Consider the following 14,472-nt stretch of genomic DNA (forward strand, 5'->3'; position numbering starts at 1 on the left):
TGGAGTGCGAAAGGAAGAAGAGCAGGAACGACAGATAGGAAGGTTCTGGCTGAGCGGCTGGAGCACTGAGGCCACTGGGGGAGACTGTGGGACTTGCCGGGGGAGGGGGACGTGACCAGGAAGGGATTTTGCACACATCAGACCTGAAATGCCAAGTGTGCATCCAAGGAGGGATGTTAAGTGGGCAGCTGGGGGCCGGGGTTCAGGGTCAGTGTGGGGTTCAGGGCAAGAGGCTGCAGGCAGGTCCGACACTCTAGTGGTAGAAAGACAGAGGTGGGAGGTTATTTCACGGGAAAAGAGGATGACACCTGAGCGCCAGTCCTCATGTCTGAGTCCTTGGTCAGGGATGCCACCAGGAACGCCTTCCTGAGCCCCTGGGAGAGGCAGCAGGCAGCCGCAGCCTCGTGTGTCCTGCTGGGCTAGGAGTCACAGCACGGGGTCCCCAGCCCCCAAGTGAGGGCGGCTGTCCAAGGTCAACCTCCCTTCTCAGCTTTGTGTGTGCAGAAGTGGGGAAATAATCAGGGTGCTCAGGGCCAAATTTCACAACAGCTCCAACTGGGGGCCCTGATGTGCCGCCCTCCCACCCCCCATGGCACATTCTAGAACGCGATGAGGGAGGCTCACCAGTAGGGCCCACATCTCTACAGAAGTCTGCACCAGGTGGCAGGAGCAGGGCACGGAAACAGCCTCAGACCCTCCAGACTCAGATGGCGGCGTGGAAGGAGAAAGCCTTTCCCCAAAGAGAAGTCAATGGGTACTGCTGTCTGATTCGCCTGAAAGCGCCAGAAAAGGGGGCCCCTTCCCCCGCAAAGCAGTGGAGTGGGAATCCGTGAGGGCCGCCCCATGCCTGTTTCCTCCTCCTCGTTCCCACAGCCCTCGATTCATTTCCGCTTTGCCAGAAATTGCCAAATGGTTCCTCAGCGTGGAGGTGCCCACGTGCATTCCCACCGCTGATGGGGGGGGCTCCCTGTTTTCCCAGAGTCGCCCCCAGACTTGGCTGCCATGAATACTGGCTGTGGTCATCGTGGACCTCATCTGCATTTTCCTGGTCACCAGACAGGTTGAACATGTGCCACCGATTCTGATCCGTGTGTACAACTGACTTTCCCCGCCCAGGCTTATCCATGTGATCTTCACGAGAACACTGGTCTGGGGGAGGTTGTTAGTGCTACGACGCTTGTGGGAATCACCACCATCCTCAGAGCTAACCCCACACAAGTGCTAACTCTGTATCACTGTTTTTTTTTTAATTTTTAATGTTTTATTTTATTTTTGAGAGAGAGAGAGAGACAGCGTGAGCAGGGGAAGGTCAGAGAGAGAGGGAGACACAGAATCTGAAGACAGGCTCCAGGCTCTGAGCTGTCAGCACAGAGCCTGATGTGGGGCCCGAACCCACGAACCATGAGATCATCATCTGAGAGGAAGTCAGATGCTTAACCGACTGAGCCACCCAGACGGCCCTCTGTATCACTGTTCGAACATATTTGATCTTCACAAATCCTATGAGTTGAGTAACATCCTTATCCTTAGTTGGTAACCAAGGCTAAGAAGTTAAGTGACTTGTCCAAATTCATTCAGTTAGAAAGTGGTGGAATCAGACTCTTAACAACAGAGAACAAACTGACGGTTGATGGAGGGAGGTGGGTGGGGGCTGGGCTAGCTAGGTGAGGGCATGAAGGAGGGCGCTTGTTGGGATGAGCATTAGGTGTTGTACGTAAGTGATGAATCATTGGATTCTACTCCTGAAACCAATATTGCGCTGTATGTTAACAAACTAAAATTTAAATTAAAAACCACTTATATAAAAAAAATAAAGTGGTGGAATCAGGATTCAAATCCAGAGTCCTTGCTCTCAATGGCTTTGCAAAGAGAGGGAAGGCATCTCCTTCCAAGGACCTGATAGAACTGACTCATGGGTATGTAAGCGAGCACAGTCAGGCAGCTGACGTGTGCTGAAAATTGTCCGAGTGCATTTTGTAAAAACCGAGGAGGCAATTCAGCCCTTTCATGGTGTTTAGAATTGAGGTCCAGGTTCCTGGAGCTAGAGAAAGCCAACACACAGAAACACCCGTGAACAAACTGCTGTTTATCCCCCTTTGCATCTCCCACTTCATCCTTTGTCAGTCTACCGCCGACATGGGGCAGCAGAAAGTACGGGGGTTGCAAAAATGAAATTGCAAATCTGGTCAAAGATGCAAGGTTTTGTGAAATTAATTAAAGGGATGTTAGAGGATAGCACGCGCAAATCCGTTGACAGACAAAATTCTGGTCTGCGAGGAAACCGCAGGAGAGGCTGTTGGGAAGCCCTTGGGGAAGTGGATCAAATCCCCAATAGTTGGGCAAAAACGACCTGTTATGATGTTGACCTCCTGTCCTCTAAGGGGTGTCGCATACACAAGCGGTTGTGAACCGTTACTGGACTTTGATCTTAATCTTCCCTTGATATCCATTTTCTTCTCCTCCTGCAGAAAGAATTTCTAGCTCGGAAAACGGTCACCCAGAATGAAGACTGCCCTTCCCGGGCTCGTCTGCGGTCACGCATGCACATGTGACTTGTTTCCACCAATGGGGTACAAGGAGAGATGGAAAGCAGTGGACTCTCTGATCAGTGGCAAATATTAATAGACCTAATGGGAGAAATAGACAGCAATAAATCCACCCATGGATAGATCATCTAGACAGATAATCTTTTTTTTTTCCCAATGCTTTTTATTTGTTTTTGAGAGAGAGAGAGAGAGAGAGAGAGAGAGAGAGAGAGAGAGAGAGAGAGCGAGCATGAGCAGGGGAGGGTCACAGAGAGAAAGAGATACAGAATCTGAAAATAGGCTCTAGGCTCTGAGCTGTCAGCACAGAGCCCAATGCAAGGCTCGAACCCACGAACTGTGCAATCATAACCTGAGCCGAAGCCAGACACTCAACTGACTGAGCCACCCAGGCGCCCCTTAGACAGATAATTGTAAGGAAACATTGACCTTAAATGACACGTTGGACCAGATGGACTTAACATTTCCAGAACATTCCATTCCAAAGCAACAGAACACACATTCTTCTCAAAGGCACATGGCACCTTCTCCAGGATAGGTCATACATGGGACCACAAAGCAAGCCTTAGCACATTTAGGAAAACCAAAGTTGTATCATGCAACTTTTTTTTCCGACCACAATGGTATGAAACTGAAATCAATCATGAGAAGAAACCTGGAGCATTCACAAATATGTGGAGAGTAAACAGCATATAACTGAACAACCACCGGGCCAAAGAAGAACTCAAGAGAAGTTCAAAATATACCCTCAGACAAATGAAAAGGGAAATAAAACTTCCCAGAACTTATGGGACACAGCAGTACTCAGAGGGAAGTTCATAGCGATAAACGCCTACATCAAGAAGCCAGAGAAATCTTGGGGCGCCTGCGTGGCTCAGTCAGTTAAGCGTCTGACTTCAGCTCAGGTCACAATCTCACAGTTTGTGGGTTAGAGCCTCGCATTGGGCTCTGTGCTGACAGCTCAGAGTCTGGAGCCTGGAGCCTGCTGCAGATGCTGTGTCTTTCTCTTTTTCTCTCTGCCCCTCCCCTGCTTATGCTGTCTCTGTTTCTCAATAATAAATAAATGTTAAAAAATTAAAAAAAAAAAAGAAACCAGAGAAATCTCAATGAAGCCACCTAACTTTACACCTCAAGGAACTGGGAAAACAGGAATAAACAAAGCTCAAAGTTCGTAGAATCACAAATAACAACAGTTAGTAGAATAACAAAAATCACAATGGAAATAAAATAGAGACTAAAACAACAGTAGAAAAGCTCAATGGAACTAAGAGCCGGTTCTTTGAAAAGATCCACTAGGTTGACAACTCTTTAGGCAGACTTACCAAGACAAAGAGAGGGGCTCAAATAAATAAAACCAGAAATGAGAGATGTGACACAGAAATCCAAACGACTGTAGGAGACTACGGTGGGCAATTATATACTCACAAACTGGACAACCTAGAAGAAATGTATACATTCCTAGAAATGTACAACTTACCAAGACTGAATCATGAAGAAGTTGGAAATCTAAATAGATCGCTTATTGGGATACAAAACCTCTCAACAATCAAAAGTCCAGGACAAGATGGCTTCACTGGTGAGTTCTAGCAAACATTTAAAGAAGAATGAATATGAATCCTTTTCAAATTTCTCCAAAAAACAGAAGAGGAGAAAACACTGCTAGACTCAGGCCACCATTACCCTGATACCAAAACTGGACAAAGACACCACAAGAAAATTACAGTCCGGATTCCTGATGAACACAGATGCAAAAACCCTCAACAAAATATTAGCACACTGAATTCAACAATACATTAAAAGGATCAAATGGGATTTATTCAAGGGATCCAGAAAGGGGTTACCACATGCAAATCAATAAGTGTGATATATCACATTGACAAAATGAAGGATAAAGAACATATGATCATCTTAGTAGATGTGGCAAAAGCATTTGACAAAACTCAACATTCATTTATGATAAAAACTCTCAACCATATGGGTGCAGAGAAGTACCTCAACACAATAAAGGCCATAGATGATAAGCCTGAAGCTAACTTACTTAACAGTGAAAAACTGAAATCCTTTCCTCTAAGATCAGGAGTAAGACAAGGATGTCTACACTTGTCAATTTTCTTCAGTGTAGAATTGGAAGTCCTAGCCAGAGCAATCAGATATGAAAACGAAATAAAAGCCATCCAAATGGGGAAGGTAGAATTAAACTCGCACTGTTTGCATATGACATAATATTGCACACAGAAACCCTTAAAGAGTCTACCAAAATAACTGTTAGAATAGACAAATTCAGTAACGTTGCAGGATATTAATACACAAAAATCTGTTGCATTTCTATACACCAGCAATGAACTACCAGAAAGAAAAACTAAGAAACAATCCCATTTACAATTGCATCAAAAAGAAACAGATACCTAGGAATAATTTAACTGAGGAGGTGAAAGACCTATACATTGAAAATGATAAGATACTCATGAAAGAAAGTGAAGAAGACTCAAATAAATGGAAAAATATTCTGTGGTCACAGGTTGGAAGAATTAATACTGTAATATGCCCACATTACCCAAAGCAGTGGACGGATTTCAACACGACCCCTGTTCAAATTCGACTGGCATTTTTTACAGAAACAGAACAAACCATCTTAAAACTTGTACGGAACCACAAAAGACCCCAAATGGCCTTAGCAATCTAGAGAAAGAAGAGCAAAGCTGGAGGCATCAGGCTCTCTGATTACAAACTGTATTACAAAGCTGTAGTAATCAAAACAGTATGGTGTTGGCATTCAAACAGACACACGGATCCGTGTAACAGAACAGAGAGCCTAGAATAGAAATAAAGCCGCATGTACACGGTCAGCTAGTGGACATCGAGGGAGCCTAGAATAGACAACAGGACGGGACAGTCTCTTCAATAACTGGTGCTGGGAAACCAGACAGCCCCACACACAAAATGAGACTGGACCCCTGACACCAGACACCAAAACCAACCGGAAATGGATCAAAGACTTGAACACAAGACCTGAAACCATAACGTGACATTAGTCTTGGTGATGATCTTTTTGGATTTGACACCAAAGGCAACGGCAATTATAATTAACTGGGGCCACACCAGACTAAACAGCTTCCGCACAAAGAAACGATCAACAAAAGGATAAGGTGACCCGCTGAACTGGAGAAGATATTTGCAACTCACATCCGATAAGGGGCATAATCTCCAAATCACACAAAGAAGTCCTGTGGCTCAAAAGCAAAAATACAAACGATAATTTATAAAATGGGCAAAAGATCTGGATGGACATTTTTCCAAAGAAGACATGCAGGCGGCCAACAGGCATGTGAAAAAGTGCTGAATGTCACTCACCATTAGGAGAGGCAAATCCAAACCGCAGTGAGCTATCACTTCACACCTCTTACGACGGCTGTTCTCAGAAGGACAAGAGCTAACAAGTGTGGGTGAGGGCGCGGAGGAACGGAGCCCTCGCGCAGGAGGCCTGTGGGAATGAAAATTGGTGCCGCCACCATGGAAACACTCTGGAGCTTCTGCATGAAATTAAAAACAGAACTACCATATGATCCAGTAATCCCACGTCTGGGTATTGATCTGAAGGAAATGAAAACATGAACTTGAAAAGACCTCTGCACCCTCACGGTCACTGCAGCAGCATTTACAATAGCCAGGACACGGAGACAACCGAAGTGTGCATCGACGGCTGAACGGATAAAGATGTGGCGTGTGCATACAAGGAAATATCATCCAGCCGCACGAGTGAAACCTTGTCATTTGCAACAACATGGACTGACCTTGAGGGCATAATGCCAAGTGGAATAAGCCAGAGAGATAAATACTGTTATGGTCTCACATATATGTAAGAATCTAAGCAAAAACCCTGAGCTCACAGTTACAGAGAACAAATTGGTGGTTGCAGTGGTGGCAGGCAGGGGTGAGGGGTGGATGAAATGGGTGAAGGGGGTCCAGAGGTACAGACTTCTAGTTATAAAATAAAAAAAGCCTGAGGATACAAGGGACAGCATGGTGACGACAGTTAACAATACCACACTGCATATGTGAAAGTTGCTAAGAGAGAAATTCTTAAAAGTTTTCATCACAAGAAATTTTGTAACTATGTATGGTAATGGATGTTAACTAGATTTATTGTGGTGATCCTTTCATAATATACACAAATATTGAATTCTTACGTCCTATACCCCAAACCAACATAAAATTATATGTCAATTATACTTCATATTCAAAAAAGCAAATTTGAGTCTCTGATCAATTCACAAAGCAGGCCCACCGAAGAAACATGGACTTTTACTTGCAAGTAATAAATGATTGCTATCATGCATCTCACACATGAAGCCAAACTTCAATCCAACTCAACCAACTTTGCTAAATACCCATGAGAATGCAATTTAATGTGCCTAAAGACCCAGAAAGAACAGTTGACCACTGGTCCTTGGGAGACTAAGGTTACTATACATTGTAATGTGAGCCACATATATCAAATTCATCTATGAGGGATTAAAATTCATTAGTTTCCTATCGTTTTTCTCAGTCAACCAACAATGACCAACAGTATTAGTGGTATCTTTAAGACGTTTTCACCTTAAATAGCAACTTAATATAAAACTCAAAGCTGAGCTTCCTAGCTGCTAGGGCAAAGAGGGAAAGTATACGGGTACATAGCTCTTGCTATTTAACGACCAGGAACACATTAAGCCGTCAGAATAAATAGGCATTTTTAGGGTCCTGAGTTCTGAAAGTCATGTTGCAACAGGGTTTCTGGGTCAGAGAGGCATTATAAATATAATGAATAAAATTCTCAGTGACAGTTTTACAAAAAATGTAAATGTTCTGTGTATGACTATTTATGCTTTACGTTATGATCCCAGTCTTCACTGAGGCGATGCCAAGTGAGCATAGTTGGATGAAAGCAATTTTTTGGGAAGACAGTTTTTTGGTGATGTGTGTCCATTCAAGGAGTCTTGGAAATCAATTCTGAAGAACATTTATCATTGAAATAGTTCCTTTCCTGTGTCAGCCCTATGATTCTAAGACTAGCTCTATTCTAACTAGTAGTCATTGGTTCCAGGAGCCTCCAAGCTATCACAGGATATGTTTCCTGTCAGTTTGAAGGATGGCCCACCCTTTCTTTGAACTCCCATGGTCTTTGGTTTCCACTTTGGTTGTGTCCCAAGCACCCCATCTGAGGACTCTGGGTAAATCTCTTGTCTGGGTTGCAGTGGCCTGACTATCAAATAAGGGGCATTGATGAGGACATTTTAGGGCCCTTACTGTTCTTTTAGCATCCAAATTGAAAGTTTTCAACAGAGACCTTTCAGTCAGATGTCCGAAAGGGGGTCTCTGCCTTCACACAAGCTTTAGTTTGGCCCACGGTGTACATGTTTTAAGAAACTGAATATGGCAAAGTTTTTTTTTTTTTATATCAGCATATTTCAGCTACATATTCAAGTTAGAAGTATTTGAAGGTTGGTACTCCTGAGCACGAGTGGCTATAATCAATCATCGGGACCCCTGGGGTAGATGCCCCTTTCACTAGGTGCCCTAGTAGGACCCCTTTCCTGCTTCTTAATTTACACGCAGGTCCCCACAACCACCAGGGAGTGGCCCGTGCTGAACTCTGACACGTGTGGCTTTCTGCAGAGATCCAGGAACAAACCAGCCTACATGTTCCGAGTTCTCTCAGGAGGACCCGCTTCCCGGGTGAGTCTGGCAGGAGAACCAGTTCGCAAGAAGACGCACCTTCCTCTGGCTCCCCACCCTGACGTGCCCTGCCAGCCCCCCAGGTTTCCAAGGGAAAGCCCCCCCATCTTGGAAGGGCTGAGCTGAACCGAGCGAGGGAGGCATCGACCCCTCCCTCCCATCACCCCCAGGAAACAAGCCCCTGGTCACTTGGACGCATCTTCTCAGTGCACTATCCCACACTATCCCAGTCGCAATGTCTGACTTCACGATCGCCTCACTCAGCTCTCGGTGGGGAGTGTCGACCTTTTCAAAATTCGATTTCATGGAGTTTTGGAGGATTTTGCAGCGGTGCTAGAGATACGTGTTTGTAACTGTGTCTTTGCCCCGGGCCAGTAGCCGGACAGGTGAGCCTTGAGGATCGACCAAGGTACCTCCTGCAAGGTACACAGACTGGAAGCCCTCCCGGCTCTGTATCCGTCCAGGACACAGCTCTGCAGCCCTGACCACAGGACAGAGATGCGTGCTGGGTAGTGTAGACGGCCAAGTGTAGACAAACTGTCCATATCACCTTCCGAGCCATTCTGCAGCGTGGCCACACAGCCCCCACATGCTCCTGTCCATTTTCCACACCAATTTTAATCCCTGACCCCCACCGATGTTCTTCTGGAACCTCCTTCCATGCTGATTGTCTGAAGTCAATAAATTGGCCCTTAACAGTATACACAGTGAATACAAACTCACACATCAATACATCTAGCCTCTCTCTGCATTGTATTTCAGATTTTAAATGGAGTCATTAAAAAGTGCAAATTCCTTCGAAAAGGTCAGTTTCATTACTATAGGCAACTCATTTCGTATTTTTCTTTTTTCAGTACTTTTTCTTATTTTTTTTTTTCTATTTTAGAGAGCGAGTGAGCAAGCACGTGTGAGCTGGGCAGAGGGAGAGCGAGCGAGAATCTTAAGCAGACTCCATGCTCAATGTGCAGCCAGAGGCGGGGCTCAATCTCGGGACCCTGGGATCGGGACCTGAGCTGAAATCAAGAGTCAGATGCTCAACCGGCTGGGCCACCGACGCGCCCCTCGGTGTGTATTTTTCGAGCGCACAGTGACAGAAATGAACGCTTTTAAGTTAACCTCATCTACAGTCCCTGCAGTATAGGGTCCACATGCTGGTCCGAGGCCGGGGCTCTGGGCAGCACTCCCGGGGCTCCCTACCCGCCCGCGGCCGCCTGGCGTCCCTTACCTGTCCGGTAGCCCGTGCTGTTGACGTACACGGCAAAGGTCCGGCTCTCGTGCTGTGCCTGCCAGGAGGGCGAGGAGCAGTTTTCGTTGTTGGTGTAGGTGTTGTGGTTGTGGACGTACTTGCCGGTGAGGATGGAGGAGCGCGAAGGGCAGCACATGGGCGTGGTCACGAAGGCGTTGACGAAGTGCGCGCCACCCTGCTCCATGATGCGTCGTGTCTTGTTCATCACCTGCATGGAGCCTGCAACCAGGAGCCACAGGTGAGGTGAGGTGTGGTGGGCCGCTCCTAACTAGGGCCCGGACGCTGCGCAACAGCTCAGGACAGGCACCGGGCCTAACTAGTGTCCTGGGGTGCCCCGCAAGCCTGCAACCAAGAGCCACAAGGTGAGGTGCGGTGGGCCACTCCTAACGAGGGCCCGGGGCACCCCGCAACAGTTGGGCACAGGCGCTGAGCTGCTCTTCACCCATCCCTGGGTGGGGGAAGCAGGGGACGCATTTTGGCAGTCTCCGGGGACAGATGGGGGCGGCACAACTGTCCTTTGTGAGCAGGGGTCCCAGGGCACAGTGGGGTAGTCCTGTGCGAGAAATATCCCAGGTCCCTGGTCCTGCTGCGTAGTCATAGGGAGTAGATAAGAACCCGTTTGTAAATCACCTCAGACTAGACTAGAACTCTGTTTCATATCAACAGAACATCTTTTCTTTGCAGGATATTAATATGCAGTGTATTTTTTTTTTCTGTAAGTAACCGCTATGTAAACCAAGGGAAGATTATACTTTGTTTTGTTTGGAACGTTCCCAAGAACGGTTCGTTCTTCCTGAAATCTGGTCACGCCAACTACCTGGCTCACCTCCCCGAACGCTCCTCTGCCCCTCTGGCCACGTGCTCCTTCTAGTTGGAATCCGCGTCCCACCTCTCTCCAAATTCAAGCCACGAGCCAAGACACACCTCTTCCAGCGATCACGCCGGCTTCTGGTGGAGCTCATAGTATGCATGCCGGAGGTGTTATTAGGACTTAATTATATACCACTCGGTGTTGTGGCCCCATTCATGCCTTTTCTTGTTCATCAACGCAGCTGTCAGCAGCGAAATGCACTCGGGAAGGAAAGGAAGCAAGCGTGCTGGAGACCTACTGTGGGCAGGCGCTTTCATGATCACTGCTCTGCTGGGGCCCCCCCGAGGGGCAAACACTGTGTGCCCTGCTCAGCACTGAATTCTCAACACCCTCACGGTGCATGAGACACAGTAGGCATGCGATAAATGTTTGCGGAGTGGGTGTGCAATGCGATGGGTGGCATCTTAGTAGTTAGTAAGGTAGGAAAGAGTCCATGGAAATCCTTCCTCCCTTGCTCCTAGAGTCTACGGTGGACTGAGTGACGCAAACTCTCCCCCTCCCCCCATCTGTCCCATCCTCTCCCTCGCAACCTGGGGATGGGACCTTATTCGGAAAAAGGGTCTCTGCAGATGTAGTTAAGGATCTTGGGGTGAGTTCATTCTGGATTCCCCGGGTGGGCTCCAAATCCAATGACAAGCGTCGTGCAAGAGACAGAAGGGAGAAGACCCACAGACATGGAGGGGATGGCCGTGTGAGGACCGAGGCAAAGTCTGGAGGGATGTGGCCACAGGCTAAGGAATCCTGGGGCCCCCAGGAGCTGAAAGAGGAAGGAAGGATTCTCCTCTGGAGCCTTCGGAGGAAGCACAACCCTGTCAACCCCCGAATTCTGGACTTCTGCCTTCTAGAACTGATGAGGGGTAGACTGATGCAGAGTCCACCAGGCGTCCCAAGTTTTTTACTGGAGGGCCGCCCATCCCAATCACCCAACTGCCCCTTAGAGGTTTCAACGCCGGCTAATCAGCCTCCCCTCAGCACTCTGTCCTACAGGCGAGGACGGATGGAAATGGAGATTTATAGGGCTCTCTAATCCCATCTTTCTGCCAAACAGGGACGGAAATAGACCTAGAACTTCCCGGAGGCAAACATAGATGTTCCAATCTCATCCCTGCCCCAGGATCTTTGCACTTGCTATCACTTCTGCTGGGACTCTTCCTGAGATATCCCTTGGTTGGCTTATCCCATTTAAAAAAAAATTTTTATGTATTTTATTTTTTGAGAGACAGAAAGTGTGTGAATGGGGGAGGGGCAGAGAGAGAAGTCACAGAATCCAAAGCAGGCTCCAGGCTCTGAACCCAATGCGGGGCTTGAACCCACGGACCGTGAGATCACGACCTGAGCCGAAGCCAGACACCTAACCACCCGGGCATCCCTGCTCATCTCATTTGTTCAGATCTCTACTCGAGGTCACCTCCTCCTCGGCAAGGCCTGGCCAGCCCCCCGTCTGAAGGAGCCCCCACCTGTTTATCCCAACCACACCAGTGTGTGTGTCTTAGCATTTGTCTCCTTCTGGAATGATTGCCTTTACTGGTTCACTTGTTTGTGTTCTGCTTTTCCTGGACCGAGCGTTCTGGGGGATTCGGGGTGCTATCCACTGCCCCCCCGCCCCCGGAATATACAGTCGGTGCTCTGTAAAGACTCACGGAGTGACGGAGGCAGCACAGCAAAGCCTGTCCTTTCCGCCCCAGCACTGGAGCTGGTTTTTATAAGGGACGCCCTGGGACCAGGGGTGCTCCCGAGCCTCCTGGCTAAGGCTGCCAGCGGTGGGCGAAGGAAAGAACCGGCTTTGGGTTACGAGCCGAACAGGACTCATCAGGCCCCAGAACGGCGTGAGCACCTGTCCTCAGGGTCACACACCCTCCCACGAAGCCGCAGGGGCCCTGCTTGTAACTGAAGGCGATGACAGGGTTTGCAGCGGGCAGGACGCCTCCCTCAGGAGGGGAGGCCTGAGGGTCTCAGGGTCGCCCCTGGGGAGGGGTTTCCAAGCAGGCCACCTGCTCGCAGATCGAGTCTTTCTACCCTGAATTTTTACCACAAATCGAGATACCGACCCCCCCCAGGCTCGAACACTAGCTGCGTTCCCGCCTCATGGCCTTTGCCAGAGCCGTGCCCTCGGCCCGGGGCATTCCCGCCTCGCCTCCGGCAGGTTCCTAGACAAACATCACAGACCTCAGGGAGGCCTTCCCTGGCCCAGAACTCGGCAAGGACTGAGACCTACTTGGTTCACTGTTCCCAAGCCTACACCAGGGCCTGGCACAGACTAGGTGCTCAATAAACATCTGCGAAATTCACAGAAGATACGATCTTACTCCTTACGTTTCTTAGAACTCAGGAGCCCCAGTCGGTTCATATTCACAGACGTGGGGGTTTGATGCCGTGGGTTGAACACTCTGACTTTAAACAGCATTAAATCCATCCTGCGTTCTCTCATTTGCTGCGTTCACCGTTGCTCCTTATAGTCCCACATCCTACATCCGCCCGGTCACGTGCCTGCCAGGCGCCTGGGGCCTGGGCCTGGCAGCCTCCTAACTACCCCAGGGGGACAGGACCAGCTTTTCCGTGGAGGAGAGGGCAGTGTCACACGTCAATAACAATTGTTACACTTGTTCAGAGTTGTGACTCTGGTTGGCCAAATGCCTGTATGCACGGCCGGACACGTGTCATGCGCCGTTTCACTCAATCCTTTCAACAGCCCTTCTGAGGACGGAGACGTAAATGAGCAGGCAAAGCCACACCCCTTTGGAAGTGCGAGGTGAGGACTCGAACCCAGGCCTGTCCCCGCTGGCGCTGGGAGTCACGCTCAAGAAACGTACACGGGAGATGGTGTGACACACCCAGAAACAGGCACCGGGAGCTGTCGGTGCTCAGTCCGTCCTCGCTGGGAGCCTCTGGCACTCAGTCCGTTCTGGGCTGCCATGAGAGGAGACCTGGACTGGACATCGGGCCCCCCGGTCACCTCAGGGTCACTCCAGCGGTGGGAATGGCACAGGGCACAGCACCAAACGTCGGGGATGCCAGCAGCAGGCCAGTGACTCCCTCCCCTGCTGATCACCTCTGGGAGGAGACATCGATGGTGCTGTCGTGTCCTTGCACCTCTGCAAGTCCTGTCTGGACGGGGAGTGAGCTGGCAGCCTGTCCGAACTCTCGGGGGAAGTTGTTGAACCCACGAGCTGTGAGATATGACCTGAGCCAAAGTTGGACACTTAACTAACTGAGCCAGCCAGGCGCCCCTGGAATCTTGTTCTTTAAAACAAACAAACCACACACACACACACACACACACACACACACACACACACCAATTATAGCTGATTAAAAGAAATCCATGAAAAGGGGCACCTCAGTGGCTCAGGCAGCTGAACATCCGATGCTTGGTTTTGGCTCAGGTCGTGATCCCAGGGTTCATGAGTTCGAGCCGCACGTCAGGCTCTGTGCTGACCGTGCGGAGCCTGATTGGGATTCTCTCTCTCCCTCTCTCTCTGCCCCTTCCCTGCTCCTGTGTGCTCTTTCTCTTCCTCTCAAAATAAACTGAAAACAAAAGAAGTCAATAGTAGTACTGTTCGCACACAGATATGAAAATTCTGGAAAGATGAGGGGCTGGCTGGCATTAGGCAGGCCCTGGCTCCATACAACCCGGAGGCTTCTGCGCAGACCCCTGCTGCCACATGCCCCTCAGGCCGCCTCCCCTCTCCTCCGGCTACGCGGGCAGCAATCCTGCTCCTCCTCGGGCCCATCTCTCTGCTCCCACAGCCAATCCGTCAGCAAAGGCTGATGCTCTTCCTCCAAAGTCGGTCCACCATCCGGCCTTGTCGCCTCCTCCCTGGGCATCAGGTGATCCTCTCTCTCCTGAATTCAGTCAACAGCTTTGCTTCCTGACTAGACTCCGACCCTTTATTCTGCACAGAGCAGCCAGAGTGCCTCCTCTCTGTGGCACCCTCCGTGGCTCCCACTCACCGGGGAACAAAGTCCCTGAAGTCATCCTCGGGCCTCCCTGGTCCATAACCCCCCCCCCCCCCCCCCCCCCCCCCCCCCCCCCCCCCCCCCCCCCCCCCCCCCCCCCCCCCCCCCCCCCCCCCCCCCCCCCCCCCCCCCCCCCCCCC

At 49.5% G+C, this 14,472-nt stretch overlaps 1 protein-coding gene across 1 annotated transcript in view; it reads right to left on the reverse strand.

Moving 5' to 3' along the window:
• The window catches only part of SULF2 (sulfatase 2), a 115,818-nt gene that overhangs the window by 61,051 nt on the left and 40,295 nt on the right, over positions 1-14,472 (reverse strand). The window contains exon 3 of the mRNA XM_029916171.1: positions 9,484-9,723. Coding sequence (XP_029772031.1) covers positions 9,484-9,723 — 240 coding nt within the window. The remainder of the gene's footprint in view (positions 1-9,483; positions 9,724-14,472) is intronic.

This window comes from Suricata suricatta, chromosome 12 (assembly GCF_006229205.1).
Source record: "Suricata suricatta isolate VVHF042 chromosome 12, meerkat_22Aug2017_6uvM2_HiC, whole genome shotgun sequence".
Lineage (NCBI taxonomy): Eukaryota > Metazoa > Chordata > Mammalia > Carnivora > Herpestidae > Suricata > Suricata suricatta.